The sequence below is a fragment of the Vidua macroura genome, chromosome 4 (assembly GCF_024509145.1).
Source record: "Vidua macroura isolate BioBank_ID:100142 chromosome 4, ASM2450914v1, whole genome shotgun sequence".
In the NCBI taxonomy this organism is placed as follows: domain Eukaryota; kingdom Metazoa; phylum Chordata; class Aves; order Passeriformes; family Viduidae; genus Vidua; species Vidua macroura.
Window position 1 is genome coordinate 66,386,274 of NC_071574.1, and position 20,597 is coordinate 66,406,870.

The following is a 20,597-nucleotide window of genomic DNA, read 5'->3' on the forward strand; positions in this document are numbered from 1 at the left end:
CACAGAGTTGACTCTGGACTTGAAGGCACTGCTGTTCATTTTCCACCTGCCCAGGTAAACCACCCTGATTTAAGGGAAGGGCTCCAAGTGCAGCTCAGCACACTCGGCAGCAACAGCCCTTCTGAGGAAGATGCACCTACAAGTCAGGGAAGTGAGGGAATAACCTCCCAAGTAATTTTAGAAATCAGAAGCTGTAGCTTGCACTGAGACAATCCTGCTGCTGTCTGTCAGGTAATAACAGCTTATCCATGACATCTGCTATTGCCTAGAGTTGACTTCATGATGGCCTGTGACCTGCAGCCCACAGCTCTCAAGGCTCTCCACAACAGGCAGGGCCAGGGAGATTGACTGAAGGTTTTGTAATCAATAGTGCCAGACAGACTAATGACATGGAAAACCCCAGAGAAGGAGAGCAGCAATCAGTCCTGCCATTAAACCCTCTGCTTATCTTATCTGCAAAAACAAAATCACTCCAGCTCCTCTTAATAATAATAAAAACCAAACCCACAAACCAAAGTCAAAGTTAAGTTATAAATCTTTTTACATTACTAAATACTCTATAGCATTTGTGCAGGTTCAGTTTTACTTCAGTCTTTTAACTCTGGAATGCCTTGATTTAAGTGAGAGAGCAGCAAGTGCAAAATAGAGAAAATGCCCATGCAACCCTTCCCAGCAAAGCCAGGTCAAGACTATAGAGCTCTGAAGTTCTTACACAGGGAACAGACTGAAGGTACACTGATTAAAAGCTTTTCCTTTGAGCAATGTGTGAAAATGCTATGAAAGACATTGTTACTTACTGGAAGCAGCAATTGAACTGAAGTTAATAGATGTTTCCTACAAAAGATACAGCCAATAATATGGAAGACAAGGGTGAATCAAGAATTTTATTTTTTCCCCACATACATAAAAAAAGTGAGTGAACACACAAGACAGCAAGTCAGAAAATAAACATATTTACAAGACAGTTAAAAGATCAATTTTTTTCCATCTTCAAGATCAAGTCATCACAGATTTTTGTTAATTCATCATTTTCTTTAGTCTGTGGAAGAAAGAAAAATGTGAGTTTCATGTATGTCCAAACTATGTTACAACCTTGTAGTGGAGCTGGTTGCATAAGTCCTGTTTGCCAGTATATGCAATAGAAAGTCCATTTACATGATGGTGGCTCATGCAAATTTAATGTAAAGGAGTGTCTACTATGCCAAAGGTCACATGGCATCCTTAGGAGCCTCAGGAAATGAGCCAGAATCCACTATACTATTCCTGCTTCTTCTACAGGCATTCCCATAATACACAGAGACCAACTGATAAAAGGAAACAAGACTTCAGGGGCTCAGCCTTTGTTAGGTACACCAAAATTTGGGACATGGACAATTTAGATTTTCATCTTCACAAGACAAATTCTGTAAAATGATGCCTTGATACTTTTACTGACGTGACAATTTCCAGTTTGTAGAATTCCTTATGGAACAGTTAAACCATTTTAATAAGAACTTACAGTGTTACTGTATTTATGACAAGACCAAACCTAGTTCTGTGTTAAATGGTTTGTCTCATCTCTCTGGTTACAGGCCTACTGTTCCTCTGCTATGCAAACTTCAGCCATAAACCTTCAGACTCACAAATATGGTTTTTTTCCATAATAGGAATCTGTCAGCATTATCAATTTTTGAGTCTTCAATACTGGCAGCAACAATAATGATGCAGTAAAACTAACAGTATGCACTTCCAGCAGTGACTTTTAATCTCCAAAAAGCTTATTCCTTTGAATGGTTACAACAAAGAATATGCCTTTACAAAACATTCTAAGACTTTACCTATGCAATATGAAACACTATAGAGTACAAGGACTAATGGCCTGAACAATATTGAAAACTTGAGTCACATACACTTAAATATGTGCTAACAGCCTACAAGCCATGTTCATGAACAAGCTGAGCCAGACAGTTATTCAAATTTACTCCCAGATCCCGCTCTGCATCATGCATAACTGTTAATCACCACCTCCTGTCAGTAACCTCCTGACACAGAAACCCAGACTGTTTGGAAACAAACCTTGTGCTCCAAAAAAATCTAAGTATACAGACAAGTCCTGACATGACAGTTGTGTCTTAGGTGTCAATGCCAATTTCCCAAAGCCTGCCAGGACAGCAGCCATCAAAACCAGCACAGTTAGCAAGGCTCCTCCTAGCCCTGATACAGGGGAGTTCTTAACTTAGTCTAGGGCAATAGCTTGAAGAGACTCACCCACAGCGTTGTGACTGACCTTTTGTTCAAGGCTCCTCTCTAAAGACTGGATCCTCATCTGCTCTTTGCGCAGTGTGGCTTGAAGCACTGCAGTCTCTGATTTTGCTTTGCTGCGAACCTGAGCAATTTCCTCATTGGCTCTGAAAGAGGTGCAAGATGGTGTTTACATTCCCTTAGCACAGCAAAACTCTCACAGAATCACACTAGATGCTTGTACTTCAGATTAATTGTTAAATGAAATATGTTTAAGCCAGGTTTTGGCACTATTGAACCACATTCTGCAGCTACTGTGAAAACTCTGTTTGCCATTCCTGGTATCTGGCTTCTTGACATGGTACTTACTGCTGCAGCTTTTCTTCAGCATGTGCTTTGAGTGCCTGGTATCTCTGCTCCTCTTTTTTAATTCTAGCCAAGTAATCTTCTGCACATTTCTTCAGAACTTCTTCATTCTGTCCCAAAAACCCAAAGTTCAGTTAGCTGTTTAAGCTAGTAGATGGAGGAGTCTCCCCACCTGACAAATGAGTTATTTGACTACACCTGAGGGGCAGTATTTGCTCATGGAGTAATAGGAACAACTTGAAATCCCACAGGCCTATATGGACTAAACTGCTTCCTTTCAACTACCTTAACTTTGCAAACATTTATTCACCATATTTCCCCCAGTACATTATTTAGTAGTAAACTCCAGTAAAGAAGGTCACTAAAATGTCAATAATTGGTTTTGTTTGTTTTGCTCCAATTTATTTTTAAAGCAGCTTTGTATCAAGTTGCAATTGTCACAAGAATAGCTAGAAATCCAACTTCTCCAATTCAGGCTTTGGACCCTGATGTAAACATATCCAACACTAACAGCAAGAAAATTACCTTGGTAGTCACACTATGAACATATTTTATTAGCCATTGTAGGAAGTTGGAACTGTTAAAATAATTGCTAAGACTCTACTAATTGCAGGTCCTGAATTTAGTTTTTCCAAGTGATGTTTATCTCTGTGCTAAGGAAAGGGCTTCTAAAATTAGGGTGAAAATGGAAGGGGCACCAGATGAAGGAAGCCTGACAGGTTAGCAAAGAAGAAACTGAAGTTGTAACAGACACTATGCCTGTTTCTAAAACATAGACTAAAATGAAACTTCTAAGGAGCTAGTTTCTGAGTTTTAGTAAACAAGGACATTAAAAGATAACTGAATGAAAAAAATCTGAAGGCACTTCTTAAAGCAACTGAATTTTTATGCATTTCATGGAGTAAGAAACCATAACTTCTACTCATTAGCTTCCTTCCTCCAGCCTCTGAAGAAGCTACAGAACTAAGGCTTGACTTTAGCTTTAGAAAAATCCCATAAGCATCTTAGTAGGGATCACCTAATAACCTATTATTCTGACTTGTAATTGCACATCCTCTTCAGCAGTCATTCAATGTGATGCTGGGGAAACATGCTGCTCTTATGCAGCAGTTGCCACATGAGAGTATCTTTATGATTAGTAAAAAAGATGTGCTGCAGGAAGAAACAGCTCATTTAGAAGGCAAAGTTTCTTCAAACATAAGATGTCATTATCTTACTTTAAGTCAGTCACTAAATACAACAAATTAGTAGATTTTTAAATCCTTTAAAAAACTTAGCACCTGGGTTTACAGGTAATCCCTATAGTATCTAATTAATGGCTGCTCTAGAAATTTCACCATCTCCTCTCCACTAAATCTCATTTTAGAGTATTATTGGCTGCTCTAGAAATTTCACCATCTCCTCTCCACTAAATCTCATTTATTTTAGAGTATTATTTGTATTAAATCATCTTACTTTGTGGTAACCCTCTAACGCATCTTTCTGTTTTTCAAGTCGTTTGAAGAGCTCAGAGAAGGACTTCTCCATAGAGTTCAGATCTGAAATAGCTTGCTGCTTCTCTTCCATCAGCTTCTGTATTTCTTTTCTTGAGGTTTCCTTCTGCTTCTGAGCATCCTCTAGAGAAAGTGGAGTTAACCCATGCTAGTTATTGCTTTAGCATAGAACCAGCTCCACGGTACAGACAGATAACCCCCACACCTTCAATTCTTCCCCTTACAAAAGGTTTCATAACATGGCCTCCCACCTGTAAAGACACCATGTCTGTGCTTTAAGAAGTCTTTGTATCTTTGTTACATGTTACCTCACACCAAACTTAAGGCAATTAACAACATGACAATATGCTTGCCTAAAGCATTTTTTCTCCTGCACTATAGTCAAAATACTCCACTTGAGTTTACCCTAACAGGAGCCTCAAATGTTCTGATAGAAGCAAGGAATCCAAAAATATTTTTCATTAAAAATACACAACAGCTGGAAGATCTGGAGGAGACTGGGATAACAAGTCAGACTAGCACAGCAGACTTTCAGAAGAGGTTTGGGTTAGTACAGCCAAGCTATGTTTCCCATGGCCTCCGAGGAGCACAGAAGACATGGCAGATCTCTCCTAGTTTTGAAGCCACAAACTTGACTAAAGCAAAAGGCCAGATCTGTCCAGCAAGAACTTCTAGTGATACCTTGCCACTTAAATTATGTCAAACAGTAAACAATTAAAGTGCTGACAACTGGATCTGCCAGTTTTAATAAACCAACAGTTCCAGTGAAGAATAAAGTTGTGTTCATGCCTCATTCAAAAAGTCATCATTACCTATCAAGTGATATGTCTGTATGGATATGCATAAAATTGTTAGTCTATCTTGTCTTAAACCTTACACTTATCCTGGAAGCACCTGAAATATTAATGTCAAAGGTGAAAGAGTACTAACCTCATTTAGTAGCTCTGGGCTAAGCATGCCCCAGCCCCCCAAAGCACTCAAAGTGTAAATATGGAACTTACCCATAATTTGTGTTATTGTCTGTTCAAATTCAGCAACAATTTTTCTAAAAACCACAAAAAAAGAGAAGTTGAACATAAGTTAGAAAAAGCATCTGGAATAACTAAGTACATATAAAAGTCAGGACAGATTCATACCCCATTTCTTTGTATTCCATATGAAGCTTATTATACTTCTCATTCCATTTTTCAATCTCCAGCTCTTTCTCTTGAACCTTTAAGGGTGAAAAGGTAAGCCTTTACTTTTTGCACAAAAAAAGATTTGATACTAAAAACAGTCTGAAGGGTAACTTGGGTATACTTTTAACTTAATACAGAGAGAAGTAAGTTCTAATTGCTTAACAATCAAAATTGTTTAATTATAAACTTGATTCAAAATTTAGATTAATACATAGATTTTGCATATATTATTCCCAGCACTTTGCCAGTATCTCTTCAAGTGGCAAGATCAGAGTCAACTCAGCCAACCATCCTCTTGGCTACTTTTGCTCAGTGTCTGTGTAGACTGTAACTTCTGAGAGAAAACAATGGGCCAAGGAACATTCTCTCAAGTGGCACATATTTCCCTCTTACTTACAGTCCAGACAAAAAAAGCATTTCACTAACCTGCTAATATTAACACATGAGAGAACAAATACCAGGAGCCGGTTCAAGATTGCTGTTTTCAGTAACTTATACTCAACACTAAATTAGGGAATGTAGAAGTGGGAGGATTAAAAGATGCCTCAATTCTTTTGAGAATAATGATACCTATTTCACATCAGCTAAACTAAAGCAGAGCTCACAGTAACAGAATTAAGCAGCACAAATAGCCTTTGCTAAACACTTTGTGCAAGTTCCATAACAATTTAAGAGCTGTAACCACAGCTGACTGCACTGTGGGAGGCCTTCAAATACAAGAGGCTCAAAATACATAAAATAAACTGCAATTTTAAAAAGAGAAAGTGAAAGCACATGATTTCTAATAGTCTGAAACTACATAGTAAACTTCAGTACACAGATTTTTCAGTATTTATTTTAGAGTAATCTAATTTTACATATATTGCAATATTTCAGGTGACAGGAAGCAGGACACTAGCAAAAACAGAATGTACAAACTATTAAGAGAAGTATTGATAGCTAAGCTAGGGAAAAAAAGTTACAAAAGCAAAAGTATGTGAAGATGGAAACAAGTTAGAAACTTGCACTTGCAAGCTCAAAAAGGGTTCAGTAGACCCCAAAAAAGCAAGCTTTCCTAAGTGCTGTATTTGCTCAGATAGAAAACAAGTTTTCACTTTACTCCTACTTCTGAGTTGTTTCACAAATGAAAAAAAAAATTAAGTTTAGCCTGTCTTCCTTTCAGGTTGATATTTTAATTCCAGGACTTTTTATTTAAGTGACACAGCTGGAATCACCCAGTCACACCTAGAACAGTGTTTGCAGGTGTAAAGTTGTTCTTTCCAACGTGGAAGAGCAGCACTTTAAAGATATTACAAGCTTTATCCCCTGCAATTACATAGGTTCTTCATTTTAGATCAATGCATTAAAAGCTGTCCCCTATCAAAGCCACATTTATTTTCCTGTACTCGACAATATGCTGAGTGAAAGTCACCTCCTAAATGAGGGAAAGTAAAAGTTATTCCTAGAAAAGCCACTATCTCTGTACTCTAAAACAAAAGAACTTAAGCAGCAAATAATCAGAGGTCATCTTTGGTGTCCCACATGCCACTGCCTGCAGTACAGCAGTCAGGAATTTTGAAAGCTCCATTTTTTGCTGAAGTGATACAATTAGCTTTAAGGACATTTATGCTTAAATTCTCCTCTTACATTATTTAGTGTTTGTAATGTTACATAAATCAGAAGTCCTAATGAATCAAGTACTCCAATTGTTGAAGTAAGTGGATATGTAAGTCTTCTCGCATCAGTCAGAAGATGGGCTTTTAAAGGCAATTTCCACAATTACAGAACAGGCTTAAAATCTTACCAACTACTTCTTCCCTCCTTCACTAAAACATCCTTATCCTCTGGAGTGAGGTCCAGATCTCGTCTTCACTTTATTAGCTGGACATGCTCTTGTCCATTCAGGTCCCACAAGAAAAGAATTGATCACAGCACTAAACTGGCATTACAGTTTTATCTTGTTTTAGGAAGTTACATAAATGACTCTCTTCCATTGGCATGAAAATGTATTCCTGCTTGTTGAATAAGAAGCATGCAGATCATGATATAAAGCCTAACTATCCCATCTGATAACACGTGCCTTTTAATAGTGACCAGATGTAAGGCAGAACCTGACTAATAATGAAGTTTGTCCTATTTCCTGAAGTGTTAGCTCCAAAAAGTTCTATACCTACAGAACAAGTCCACAGCAAGCTTTTCATAATGAGATACTTATGTCAAGTATGATGAGGAAAACTGCAAAGTATAGATTTATCTCAGATAATCCAAACAAAAGGACCTTCCAAGGCTATGCCAAGTTCTGCTTTGGAAGGCCACCATACCTCTCTCTTCACCAGTTCAACAGCTGCATCCATGTCCTTTTGGCTATATTTTAGCACATCTATAATAGCATCCACTGCAGTGTTTGCAGAAGTAGCAAAAGGGACTGGAGGAACATTACTACTCAGGGAGTCTGGAATTAGGGGACCAGCATCCTGTAAAGAAAAGAAAAATGCAAAGTTTCAACAGATTCCTACTGTCATACCACTGATTAGGTCCATGCATGTTATTTGAAGTCAGTGTATCTCATTTAAACATACCAGATACCTCCACAACTTTGTTAGCATAAAACTAACTTACTTTGAAGTTGACCACATAGCTCTAAGAAATACCTACAAGGTAGAACCCAAAACTGCTATCCACTAATTAGAGCTATCAGAAACAAAGCAGATGACACTATGCTGCTTCTCACAAGTGAAAGAAACCATTTCAGGATGAGCTGCTGCAGGTAAATCTGTTCAAGCTATAAACCATAGCTGCAAGAGCATCCAGTTTAACCCAAGTGCTTTTCATCCCACCAATGCAATCACAATACAAAGCTTGCTTTGCATAAAAAATATTGCTTGACTAGAGCATTCTTAAAAACAGCTCCAATTCCCTTAGACCATGTGCGATAGCATCAGTTTCCACAAAAAATACTTTTAATACTTAAGAAAATGTTCATCACAAAGTTCAACTTCAGTATAAATGAGTATCCAACCTGGTTTAAATCAACCATTTAAGTAAACATTTATCAGATTCTTCAATGCCTAAAATACCTAAGTCTTAAATCCAGAACCTAGGCTATCCCCTTCCTAAACTATCAACATGAAACCTGATAGCATTCCAGACACCCTTACAGGAGTTGTAAATGTCCCCAGCAGATCTAGTCCTTTTGTTTTTTCTTCACTCTGAAGACTCACTAGAGACTTTCCAGCTTCCTCAGGCACATTACTTAAATCAGCAACAGGACTAAAAATGAACAAACATAACACCATTAAATTCAAATGGAGTCTTTCTTTGTAAAGCTCTTGTACCAGCAACAGTCTGTCCAGCAGGGCCAGGGCAGCAATTGTACCCCTGTACCCAGCACTGGTGAATCTACACCTTGAATCCTGTGTTCAGTTTCAGGCATCTCACTATAAGGACATTGAGGTGCTGGAGCATGTCCAGAGAAGGGCACAGAGCTGGGGAAGGCTCTGGAGCATGAGAGGGGCAACTGAGGGGACTCAGCCTGAAAAAAGGAGGCTCAGAGGGACCTTCTCACTCTCTACAACCACCTGAGGGGAGTCTGTAGTGACATGGGGGCTGGTCTCCCAAGGAACAAGTCTGGATGAAACAGACTCAAATTGCACCAGGGGAGGTTGAGATTGGATATTAGGGGAAATGTCTTCACTGAAAGGTCAAGCATTGGAACAGGCAAGTCACCAGACCTACAGTTATTTACAAGATGTGTGGATGATGCACTTGGACGTGGTTTAGTGGTGGACTCCCCAGTGCTGGGTTAACTGTTGGAAAAGACTTTTCAGACTGTCAAGTCCAATCTAAACAACTCTGATTTTATGTACTAAGTCAATACCTACCCAGGCTGAGATGGAGCTGTCATGATACTCTCACTTAATTCAATAGTACCACAAATTGGTTTTCTTGGACTGTCTCTCAACAGAGGGTCAAACTTCAAATACAGTGACTGTTTTCTCAAGGCTGATTCTTTGAACTGAAGGAGGGAAAGAGGCATAAACTGACAGATCTGCTTCAGAGCTCAACACACACATCCCACCCACACACAAATAATCCTCTGAAGAGTGGGTGAGCCTATTCTTCAGTGGCCAGAGCACTGTTCTCAGAAGGAAAATTACATAAGAGAACTCCGTGCCCACATGCTTAAGTCCTTATGTAATATCAAGGGAACTCAATCTGTTCACAGACTGAATCAAAAGTTAATGAACTATTCCAAACCAGAAGACAGAGAGGGAAAGAATATTATAAGCTGAAAAAACAGTGTATGCCATTTTCTCTTTGCTTATAAAATCATAAGGACAAACACAGCATGATTAAAATAATTTCAATTCAGTGCATTCACTGTTCAGAGATTCTCTTCCTTGGGTCCAGAATAAGAGGAAGAATAACTAAGCTGAATTGATTAAAACATGACAAGCCCCACTTAGAGACAGATTTTCTGAAACATAAAGCAAAAGAGCTTAGAAAAGATGTTTTTGAAACAATGATCCTGCACTTTTAAAGCATCCTCTTCTAGCAGTTTTGGCCAGAGTGAAACATCATTCACCTCAGTTTTACTGCTATTAAAGAAAAGTAACACCTTTGCACACTGACAGCCAGAGATCTTTGATTTTTAGTTAAACTGCTAATAACTACATTTCCTTGGCACCATCACCCCCTACCCAGCCTTGCCATCACATTCCTTTGGAATAGATGACAATTTCTGTGGACACTTCAAAGCAAAGTTAATTCATGAAAATATTTAAGGCTTGACACTTTCATCTTTGCTTTCCTCTCCACACTGCCAGGAAGGCAAACAAAACATTTAATGTCATACTTACTGATGAAGACCCAAACTGTTCCAGGTAGTCTATGCCCATTCCAAAAACTGGAAAATGAGGAAATAATACAATGAAGATGCAATACTGCCAAATTGTCCTACCACAGACAGAAACAAACGTGTATAAAGCAAATAAATCCCTGCTCTCAGTATCATGACTTCTAGTTCTTCATTGGTTAAAAATACTGTCTTTCTATCCAGACATGAAAAAAGCAAAGATTTCTAAGCTATGCACACTTACAACTTCCATTTGTTCCCAAGGACTTGTAAGAATACGTAGGATTTAACACATTTTCTCTTGTTCTGTGGCTAAAGTGACAAGCACACTCAGATATTCTGTTACACACAATGCCCCATGAAAGAGCAAGATTGTCAATCTCACCATTAAAACTAGCACACAGCTCAGATTTGAAGGATGAAGTTTGAAGTTATAACCATTTCCCAGTACAGTGACTCTACTCCAGTATGAAGGTAAGTGACAGGCTGCACTGCAGTCAAACCATTTGCTCATTCTTCCACACAATGCTCCTACCAGGAATAACCTTTCAAAGTGGTTAAATCACAGCCACGTAGGAAGCTCTCAAGACAAGCATGCTTGTCAGGAAGATCATTCACACTGCAGTATGAAACCAGTAGTGCTAAGGCCTGCAGTAACCTACAAGACTCACAAACACACAGCTGTATAGCTCACGAGCTCTCAATTTACACCAGAAATCTCTAACACTAGAAATTATTTTCAGGGAGCAATTTTTCAGCACAGAAACTGCCACTGAAATTCTAAAAAGACAGTTTCTGTACCAGCCTAAATTCCATCCTCACAAGCCACTGAATCCTAATAGCCAGCTTTTTGAACTTAGCTTAAACCAGAGGAAATTAGAAATAGGCTTAGATACATTTCCCAGCACTGCTAGTCATTGTGGGTTCTGGAGTCTTTTCAGAAGGGCAGAATGGGAGAAAAAACTATCCATAATAAAACTTAAGTAAAAAAATACATATACACATTAGTGAAACAATACATTTTCAATCTGTTTAAAAGAAATGCCCTTACCTTCTGATGATGGTCTGAAGAGCTCTTCAGGTTCAGCATTAGCGGTCTCATCAGCTGTTACTTCAGTTCTAGGGGAACTAGGTTTAATTTCTTCTGCAGACATTGACTTTTTTCCACTGTCAGTGGAAACCAAATTATCTTGACAGGGGGCAATGTTAGCTGGAGACATTTTAGATGGGCTCATTTGCTTCTCCTGATGAGAAAAACAAAATCCTTTTAATTGTTAAAATAATTATTTTAAAATGCAATGAAAATCATTTTAATGATCAAATTGGTTTGTCATAAACTAACTGGGCTGACAATATAAAAAAAATAATTCACAGGCATAAAAAATAAACTACCAACACTAAGCACAGCTCAGGAGCCACTTTTCTAGAGTCCACACATTTATGTTTGTCCTTATTTGCAACTGCTGATCAAAAAAGATACTAAATACCAAGGCATCAATTTGTCTGTCTCTGATGTCACCTTCAAAACACAGGTCTGCACAGTTGACATTATTTCTAGAGCAGCTAAAAATGTATAAACCAACTAATTCTTGGACAAAATATCAAAAATAGGTTTCACAAGATTAAGTCATTAAGCCAGAGAACTGTTTCATGGAACAACTTGGTAAGAACTGGCTATCTTTCCTATACCTTACCACTTCTCTTTTTCCTGGAAGTTCAGCTTCTGCTTGAACTCCTGGCTTCTCTTCTTGAGCTTTTGGCATGTCTTCTACCACACTCTGCTCAACAATTTCCCTAGAGAAAAACCAGAATTAAAAAAAAAAAAAAAAAAATCAGCATTTACATCACACAGTTCAAATTCTGTCTTTCCAAGTGAACTGAACAAAGGTAGCTCCTTTGAGAGATTCTACTGCCACAACACAGGAAGCTTTCCAGAGGGTGGGGATGTAAATTTACTGTCTTGCCTGGTGACAACTTGTGTGACAGAAAGCTCTCCCTCCATGAGAAGCAGTGTTTCCCAGGAAGCAGAAAATCGCAGTAGCACCACTTATTTCCATTCACTTAACACTGCTCTTATTTTCATTTGTTAGGCTCGTTGCTTTTTCTAAGTTAAAGATAGGGTCTTTGTTTAATTAAGAACAGAATTACAAGCAGCCTGCTCCTCTTTCCAAGGCAATGCTGTGATTATTGGTGTGAACTTCTCTAAAGAGTCCAATACTCACTCCACTTGTGCCGTCAGCAGTAAGTAAACTTTTCACCTTGGTAAACAGTAACTGATCATGTTACGCGGGGAGCAAGCATGCAAACATTTCTGTCAAATGAACAATTTGTGCCAGTCTAGTTCTGGCAAGCACCTGACTGTCAATAGTAACATTAATAACTAGACTTTCTAGGAAAGGTAACAACATATTCCATCCTCAAGTTAAAAGTCTGTGTGCTGCCAAAAAAAATGCAGCTTCAGAGCCAGGTCTTTTTATTGGAGATAGCATTTAGATACAAGGAACATGCAGGGAAGAAACAGCACCTCAGAGTGCAGCAGAGAACAAAATTGCCTGATCCCTTCCCATGCTGCACCATGTACAACACTGCTGCCTACTTCCCTGTTTTATTTAAAGACCGTAGCAGTCACACTTTAATCTTGGAGAAGTGTGGAGAGCACCACTTGAACAATGCTCTTTCCACCTAAGCCTGATCTCTCCCATTCTCCCAGACTTCAGAACACCTTTTGCCTAAAGCTAGTCATCAAGAGTTTTCCCCAATTAAGATCTTTGCTGCTGCAACAAAATTGTGTTATAGATTACAACAGACTCTGCCAGCCTGGGAGGGATGCAGCCTAAGAAGTAGGAATGGAGTAGTTTGAGATACTATCTAACTTTCCTCACATGAATTCAAGGTGCTCCTGCATTCAGCTACAGATTTTTGGGATTCACTTTCACAGATTCACTTACAGATTTTTGGGTTCTTCCTTCTCAAGAGTTTCACTGGTACTTGGCCTGTTATCCTCCTCCACTGGAAGAGATTCCCTTCCTGGTGAGGTACTCTCCTGTTCCTCTGACAGGTGAACTTTCTGAGGGCTGGGTTTAGAACGCTTGGGTGAGGTGGAAATTTTAGAACCTCCTCCAAATGGATTAAAGTTTGGATCATCAAGTTTGTCCCAGTCAAACTTATAAGATGCTTTAGGAATAGGGATTTCATCCTCCACATTGCTTTTATTTTGCACTTCAGTATTCTCCGGTTTTGTTTTGGTAATAGGAATTTTTTTGGAAGGTGGCTTAATTCCAGGTCTTTTACCTAGTTTCTTAGGAGGTGGTTTTCTAGCAGTGGTATTATCAAAGTCAAATTCCAGTTTTACTGGTCCAGCCTTGGTGACATCAGGCTTTTCTGCAGGTTTGGAGACACCCAGCTCTTCATCACGCTTTGACTCTAGTGCACCAGCTTGTTCTGCTACTGAAACATTCTGAAGCTTTGATTCCTCAGTTTTAGGAGAGCTACATACATCAGAACTACTGGGACCTAGGCTGCCAGGTGACTGTGCAGGAGGTGTAGGTGCCTCTGCTAATACCACTGAATTATCAGTTTGGCTTGCATCTGTGGAAACAGACTTCACACCCTGCTCAGAGTCACCAACTGCTTGCTTAGGGGACAGCTTGGATTTGTTAGACTCCAGCTCGCTCAGTGCAGATTCTTTTTCAGAGATGAGAGCCTTGTCTTCACTTAAACACTCTGTATTTGCTGTGGCTGAAGCAAAAGGAGCTGCATCATCCCGCAGAAGAGAATCATTACTTTTTTCAATAGTTTTCTCAGGGCTGCTGGATACTTTTACAGGAGACTTTTGCAGATTTCCAGGAGAATGAGGCAACTGTACTGAACTTTGAAAAGGATTGATGTCATTTAAGTTATCAAAATCAAGATTGTAGGAACCTCGACTCTTCACTGGCATCTCATCATCTGGGTAAGGAGCCACGCTGACCTTCTCTGGCATTTGTGTATTGTTTGTTTCAGCTTCAGTCTTTTGTTGACATGTGCTGCATTAAAAAAAAAAAAAAGACATGGTTACCTTGCAGGCATAGTTTGAAAATATCTTTCTAAATATTTGCACAAGTAGCTTTGCATGGTCAGAGTAATATGATTTCTTTTTTTTTTCCCAATAAGACAGCTGACAGCAAAATATAACAGCCAGAATTCAGTTGTCACCTAAACAGTCAAGGCTTATGAGCTCTGGTACACATGAAGCATAGGGAGATCAACCCTTGAAGTTAGTCAGTGTTCTTAAGCTACCTGTTCTACACAGCCTTGATACCTTATGCCAGTCATCTCTGGAGACTGCTGTACTCAGCACAGCATTTGGACATTGCCATTTGGACACTGCTCTTTCACTAGGCAGTGAAACACACACTGCTTAGGACGAGTTATTGACAGTCAGCAGCTCAAACACAAGGACAACTTGTGGTACCATCTTCATGCAGATTCATCTGAGTCATGACAGACTCAAGTCTGGGACCAAACCAAGTCATGATTCAGGCTCTCCCACACTAGTCATTACTTTGTCTGGCCATTCTGGCAAATATTTTCCCCCCTGAAAGTATGCACCAGCATTTGATTTTTGAGGGCCTACATACAAAACCAGAACCTAGACTTCAGGCACTCTAAATTCTGTACAACAGCAGATCTGAAGAATAGAGCGATATACAAGAAAACACTTCTCCAGTAAGAGAATGGTTAAGATCTTTTAGTGAAAGACACAGGTTAAAGAGTTTGTGTACTTACTATTGCTGAGTATTCTACAAGTTATTGCTGTCCACTTTATTTCCCCAAACTCTACACAACTTCTGAAAGCTTAGCCTCAGACTACAGAGAGTTAAGCCATTACTTCCTGAAAGAGGATTTCCTCCCATTGTTTTGTCCCTCCATAAAGTTATTATTTCTATGTGCTATCCTTATCTGCTGCAGAACAGAACGTGATTAAAAACCACTCACTAAAAACTCCACTTTGATAAACTCGAAAGCAGAGGCGGGAGATAAGAGCTGAAGAAGTTGTTCTCACCCGGTTTGAGCACTTCTTCCCGGCAATAGCTCAGCCCCAGGCTGTGACTACTCAGGTCCCTCCCACTCTCCTTCCGTGTTTAACCTAATAAATGCCAGTCAGGAGCGAGACACCTGCTTGGAATGTCAACCGCCTGTGAGGAGTCAAAAGTGACCCCGTTCAGCCACACGGAGCCCTTTCACTTATTTGCTACAAACAAATCCTTAAAACTAGAGAGGACACGTTCAGTACAAGCAATGCACTGATACAATCATGCCCTGACTAAAACAACTTGGTGCTGATCCTTTAAACTCACTTGAACTTCCTAAGTACTACATCTTTGTTTATTTGTGCAAGCAATGAATTTGGGGCATAAATACCATTACATTATTTAATTCTGGTGTTTAGTTCAGAAATAGCTTTTTGAACTAGACTGTACATGGAAATAAACAGTTGAAGCATATATACACACTTAAGTGTTGCCACCTTTTTCCCTTTCTCCCCCTCCCAACAACAAAAACAGGGATCAAATGAAAGTATCGGGTAGTTAAAAACAAATAAAAGGGTGTATTTGCTTGCAGAAGGCAAAATTAAGACCTGAGACTTCTTGCTGGTGGAAGTACAGGTGTCAGATGTCTATACTAGTTTAAAGGGGGGGGTGCTAAAAGGCAGTAACAAAATTTGCATTTAATATTGTCACAATACCCCCAAATTGAAACATTACAGATTTTATGCTCTTCTACAAACAGCTACTATGAGCCACTTTGAGACTCAGGCTGCTAGACTATAAAGGCACAAACATGTTTACACTTGTGACTGATGTTATATTCATCTTGTGCTGCTAGATTAAAGAAAATCTTAATACTCCCTGACTCAAGGTGTCAATTCAAGCCAACCCTTCAGAAGATTTATCTCTTTAGATTTTACTCCTCAAGATACAACAGTACTTAACATACAAGATAAGATATTTTAAGGCTTAACTTCAGAATAGTTGTATTCTCACACGAAAACCTTACATCAAGTAGAGAATAAAAAACTGCTTCTTACAATATCTCTTCTCAAGTTATTTATCCATACCGTAAGTTACCTTAATGAAATCAGTTACAGATGAGTTAGGAATAAAGTTCAACAATTAATATTACAATCAAGATAAAATTTTCTTAAAAGTAATGACAGTTATCTTTGGAAAAGTTTATGCATTGGTCAGTATTAATTTTGGTCCTCCTGCACAGTTTACAACTTGTTATAGAATAGAAAATTATACTTTAACTATACAGGTTTAAAATAGGGAAAATTAACTTGAGCATGCCCCACATGGGTAACACAGCAAGCAGTGGATCAACTACTCACTCAGCATCAGAGGGTGCAAATAAAATATCTGCCACATCTTCACGGCAATCGTCAAGTGCAAAAGCAGTCTGAAGTTTGTCTGTCATAGCAGGACTCAGGATTTTTCTAGTACGAGGATCTCTTTGAGGAGTTTGAAAGGTTACCTTTAAGAAAGAGGTGGGGGGGAAAGAAAAAGGAAAAACATGAGCACAGTATTTTTCAAGCACCAAATAGCACATGCATTCAGTGGCAGATACCATAAAAGGAGAAAGAATAAAAATAATACAAAACCAGAAGTTTACCTTCATCGCTTTTCCCCCACTTTTTGGTGGCAAGTTTTCTTTCTGGGACAGGCGAAGAATAGAAGGTCTCCCTGTAGGTTCCGGCAGCGCAAAGAAAAAGTCAATGTCTTCCGCTGTTAAGTCATCCTTAAGGCTTCCTCCATTTTCTCCATTTTCTGCATTTAAAATCTGCAGACTCATTCTAGAACATCAACACACACAGCACCGCAGCATGAATGAGAGGGTGTGGTCAGCCAGATGCACTTTGAGATAATGGAAGAAGTTGGCAGCCTGGCACTAACTAGCCAAGACTAACAGCTTCAAAGGGAGAGCTGGAAGCATGGAAAGGCTTCACAGGGAAAGGTCTGTCTCAGAAGACTCTGAAGTATCTAAAAGCAGCAGTACACAGTCCCTCTGCTTTTGGTAGGGGCTTGAGAAGCTAATTGTTGATTATATGCCTTCCACAGCTCACATTCTAGCCTCCTTAATTAAGCTGCCTGTCGTTTAAAGGGAGCTCTGTCACCTGCAAAGTTCCCTCATTCCCAACCTCTTCAACCAGTGACATACAGCCGTGTCTTTGAACAGGGCATCCAGCTAAGCAACACAACTGCTTCTGCAAGTGCAGATGAGACAGATGACAATCATCTGTTTACTCACATGGTCTCATTACTACACTGTACACCAGCAAACAGCAGAAACAAATTTGGTTAGTTAGGGTGTGTTTGGGATCAGAGTCCTGGATCAAATTAGCCTTTTCCTGCACTGTCTGAGCATATGCTGCTCTTGTAAAGCACATAGTACTTAGGAATCCTTTGCAGCATAGACATCATTGGTATGCAAAAGAGAAAAGTCGTCATTAGAAAGGTATTTCTGAAATATTGTTCGTACACTGGACATGCACCAGCTTTATTAGATTGTTAAATACTGATCTAATTTTACTAGTGCGAAGGATTTGAAACTCAGGCCTGGGCTGCTACTAAGAGTGAGGATGAAAATAAATTAGAAATAGAGAAAAAGCAAATTTAAATACACCAGGCAAGCCACCAAGCTATATGTACTTGAACTCTGCCTGCTTTTTAGTCCCATTGAAGCCACTGCTGGTCTTAAAGGTTTAACACTAACACTCAGTGATGCACTGCTGCTTTTGAAAAACAAGAGATAGACGGAAGGCATGGAAGATCTAAGCATAACCACTGTCCATGAAGGATGACATCTGTGAAGTGCAGTTATTTATTGAAAAACTGCTCTCAAAGCAATTTATTTCATAGCAGCTGATGCATTATCTTTTGTCACCTGTGCAAGATAACCAATATCAAGTGGAAGAGACTTTGGCTTTCTGCATTGTGTAACCATTCTAACTGATCTCAAAAGCTTGATTTGACCAAACATGTAATCCTTAGCCTGTTTTCCCATCATATATTCAGGATTAATCTATATATACAATTGCTTTCAGTGTCATAAAGAGGTAACAAGAACACTTGGACTGAAAATTTTATGTCATATTTTTCTATCTCCCTGCCTCTATGTATTTAAATTTCTGTACATAAGCCTCCAAACATTTCTCCACATTAATGTAGGCATTAATCCTTACGGGAAAATTTGCTTCCTACTCTCCACAGAACTCAGCTGCTTTGTCTGCAAGCCTGACAGCAGCACTTTTAATCAGCAGTGGAATGCAAACAATAGCTGCAGAAGCAATGGCATGCAAAGCACACCAGTATTAGCTATTTCTTCAGTCCTTCTTTAGTCATCATATTAATGTTCAGTACAGGTTATTTTTTGTATTAAGTATTTTTACATTAACCACTTGTAGAACTTGAAGTGAACTTCACTGCTTTCCTTTATTCCAAACTAAAATTGAGACAACAGATGAAGCAAATCTTTACAAACTGTATTTTTTTACTGGAATTACTTTAGAAGCAAGCCTAGGACATGGCAAAGTTGTCAACACCTTCTAAAACAAGCTCCATAAGCAGGGAAGTTTGTTTGGAGACTTTTTCAGATTTGTCATTGAGCTACTTGTACACCATTGCTAAACCAAATAAATTGACACCATATACATATACTACTTTAGATATTAAATCTAAAAATCAAATTTCTTTCTAGGATTAAAATATTAAAAGTAATTAATAGTTTTATTTTTTACATTTGCATTCAAGATTTGATCTAAATAATATTCCACAAGTTCATTAGCTAGAAGCTGTGATAAAGTGAAAGGGTGGCCTTATTCATAGCTTTGTTTAAAGTGGTCAGCATCCAAGGCACATAAATATTATGAAAGGCAGCAGGTTTTCCCACTATAGCAAAACAAACCTCAAGGCCAGGCTGGATGGGGCTTGGACCAACCTGGTCTATTGGAAGGTGTCCATGTCCCTGGAAGGTCCTCTCCCAGTGAGGGAGGTTGGACCTAGATGATATTCAAGGTCCCTTTCAGCCCAAACTTTTCCATAGATCTATCAAAGTCCACAAAAATGAGAATGCTCCTTATTTTAGAAGGATATTTATGTGGGCACATGCAGGAACCTGCCATTCTACAGTTACAAATCGACATAAATTCAATGACATGACATCAGATAATTAATCCTCAGTTAACCATCATTTGTGAAGTGCTTCAACCTAACCCGTTGTTTAATAAATTCTAGGACACATGATCCAAAACACCAATGTAGTCTCAAATGCTTGAAAAGCCACTGAGCATGCAGGGCAGAGATGGAATTTTTCTACTTAATTATCCTTCTGAACTCCTCCAGCAGCCAAGATACAGAGCACTCACTGATGGCAAAGCAAATTGGTACATGCTGTCAATATTTCCATACAAACTGACACATAGCTGACTGATGTATGTTTATATCTATATATATATATACACTTATTTTAGTGCAAATAACTCACTTCAGAACAAATAAACACTCTCCTGAGAAGCAACTCTCATCATCACCGTCTCATGACTACAAGGGAGAAGCAGCAAGGCCGGGAAGGCTTTTCAGGAGGCCCATTCCGGTACGAAGAAGTGTTTTAAGTCAAAAAAACAAACACCAAAAAAACCTCCAAAAACCCAAACCCAAGCCCGCCTCAGTCCCTCTTTATTCCTGACTCACCCCAGGCTCCCCATCAACCCCATATTATCCTGAAAACACACAGAGATGCTCCCAAGATCCTCACCTCACCCGCACTTCAGTGGGGCGGAGCACCTGAGCTCCACCCTTGAGCTCCTGCCATTACCTCCAAGTTCCTGCCTTCTCTTTATCCTTACATTGACAGAAATAACCCCCAAATGCCTTAATCTGAAGCTCAGAGAAGTGCCCCTGACGCCCCTAGACAAGGAGGTACCCCCGGCCCCACAGCACCCCAAGCGTGAATTTCACAAAGGGGTCGCTAAACTCCTCAAGCACCACATCACCCCAAGCTCACTGAGGGGTCCTCAGTCAGTCCCCCCATCAAATTCAAACCACTCCAAGACCAGAGGGGTCACCAAACCTTCCCCCACACTCACAGAGCAGCCCCAGAGCTCGCCCGGCCCAGCATTCCAGGGTCACAGAAAGGTCCCCAAACCCTCGTCCAACCCCAAGCTCCCAGAGCGGTGCCCGAGCCCTCCAAATCTCATAAAGAGGTCCCGACACAGCCCCTCACAGCCTTACAGAGCCAGAACTTCCCCGAGCCTGTCCTCCCCGCCCCCACTCAGAGGGCTCACCGAGCCTCCTGCAGCACCCAATCTCACAAAGGGAAACCTAAACACCCCAGCCTCACACCATCTTAGAGCGGGGTCCCCAAGCCCCCCGTACCTGGCGGCAGTTCCCGGGACGAGCCCGGAGGGCGCTCAGCTGAGACGGCGCACGCAGCACCCACGACAAGCCGCAGCCGCTGCGCCGCCGC

The 20,597-nt window shown here is 39.8% G+C and overlaps 1 protein-coding gene across 2 annotated transcripts; it reads right to left on the minus strand.

Annotated features, from left to right (window-relative positions):
• Positions 1-870: 870 nt before the first annotated feature.
• Positions 871-20,597, minus strand: TACC3 (transforming acidic coiled-coil containing protein 3). Of its 2 annotated transcripts, XM_053975666.1 has the most exons (16): positions 20,507-20,597; positions 16,746-16,926; positions 16,465-16,607; positions 13,040-14,116; positions 11,786-11,885; positions 11,143-11,335; positions 10,096-10,142; positions 9,118-9,251; positions 8,395-8,506; positions 7,558-7,710; positions 5,216-5,292; positions 5,081-5,124; positions 4,042-4,202; positions 2,590-2,696; positions 2,267-2,387; positions 871-1,039 (listed from the first exon to the last, which is right to left on the minus strand). In XM_053975666.1, the coding sequence occupies exons 2-16, from the start codon at positions 16,923-16,925 to the stop codon at positions 974-976; spliced, it is 2,715 nt and encodes a 904-aa protein (XP_053831641.1). In that variant the 5' UTR covers position 16,926; positions 20,507-20,597; the 3' UTR covers positions 871-973. The 2 variants fall into 2 exon arrangements, with proteins under 2 accessions (XP_053831641.1, XP_053831642.1); XM_053975667.1 differs by lacking the exons at positions 8,395-8,506; positions 9,118-9,251; positions 20,507-20,597 and having other exon boundaries at positions 16,746-16,985.

Excerpts from the sequence above, each read along its gene's own strand:
- TACC3 (XM_053975666.1), bottom strand. The coding sequence starts at position 16,925 with ATGAGTCTGCAGATTTTAAATGCAGAAAATGGAGAAAATGGAGGAAGC. Across the intron at positions 9,252-10,095 it reads AACAGTTTGGGTCTTCATCA|TTCAAAGAATCAGCCTTGAG; the intron begins GTAAGTATGACA and ends TCCCTCCTTCAG. Across the intron at positions 4,203-5,080 it reads GACAATAACACAAATTATGG|AGGATGCTCAGAAGCAGAAG; the intron begins GTAAGTTCCATA and ends CACTTTCTCTAG.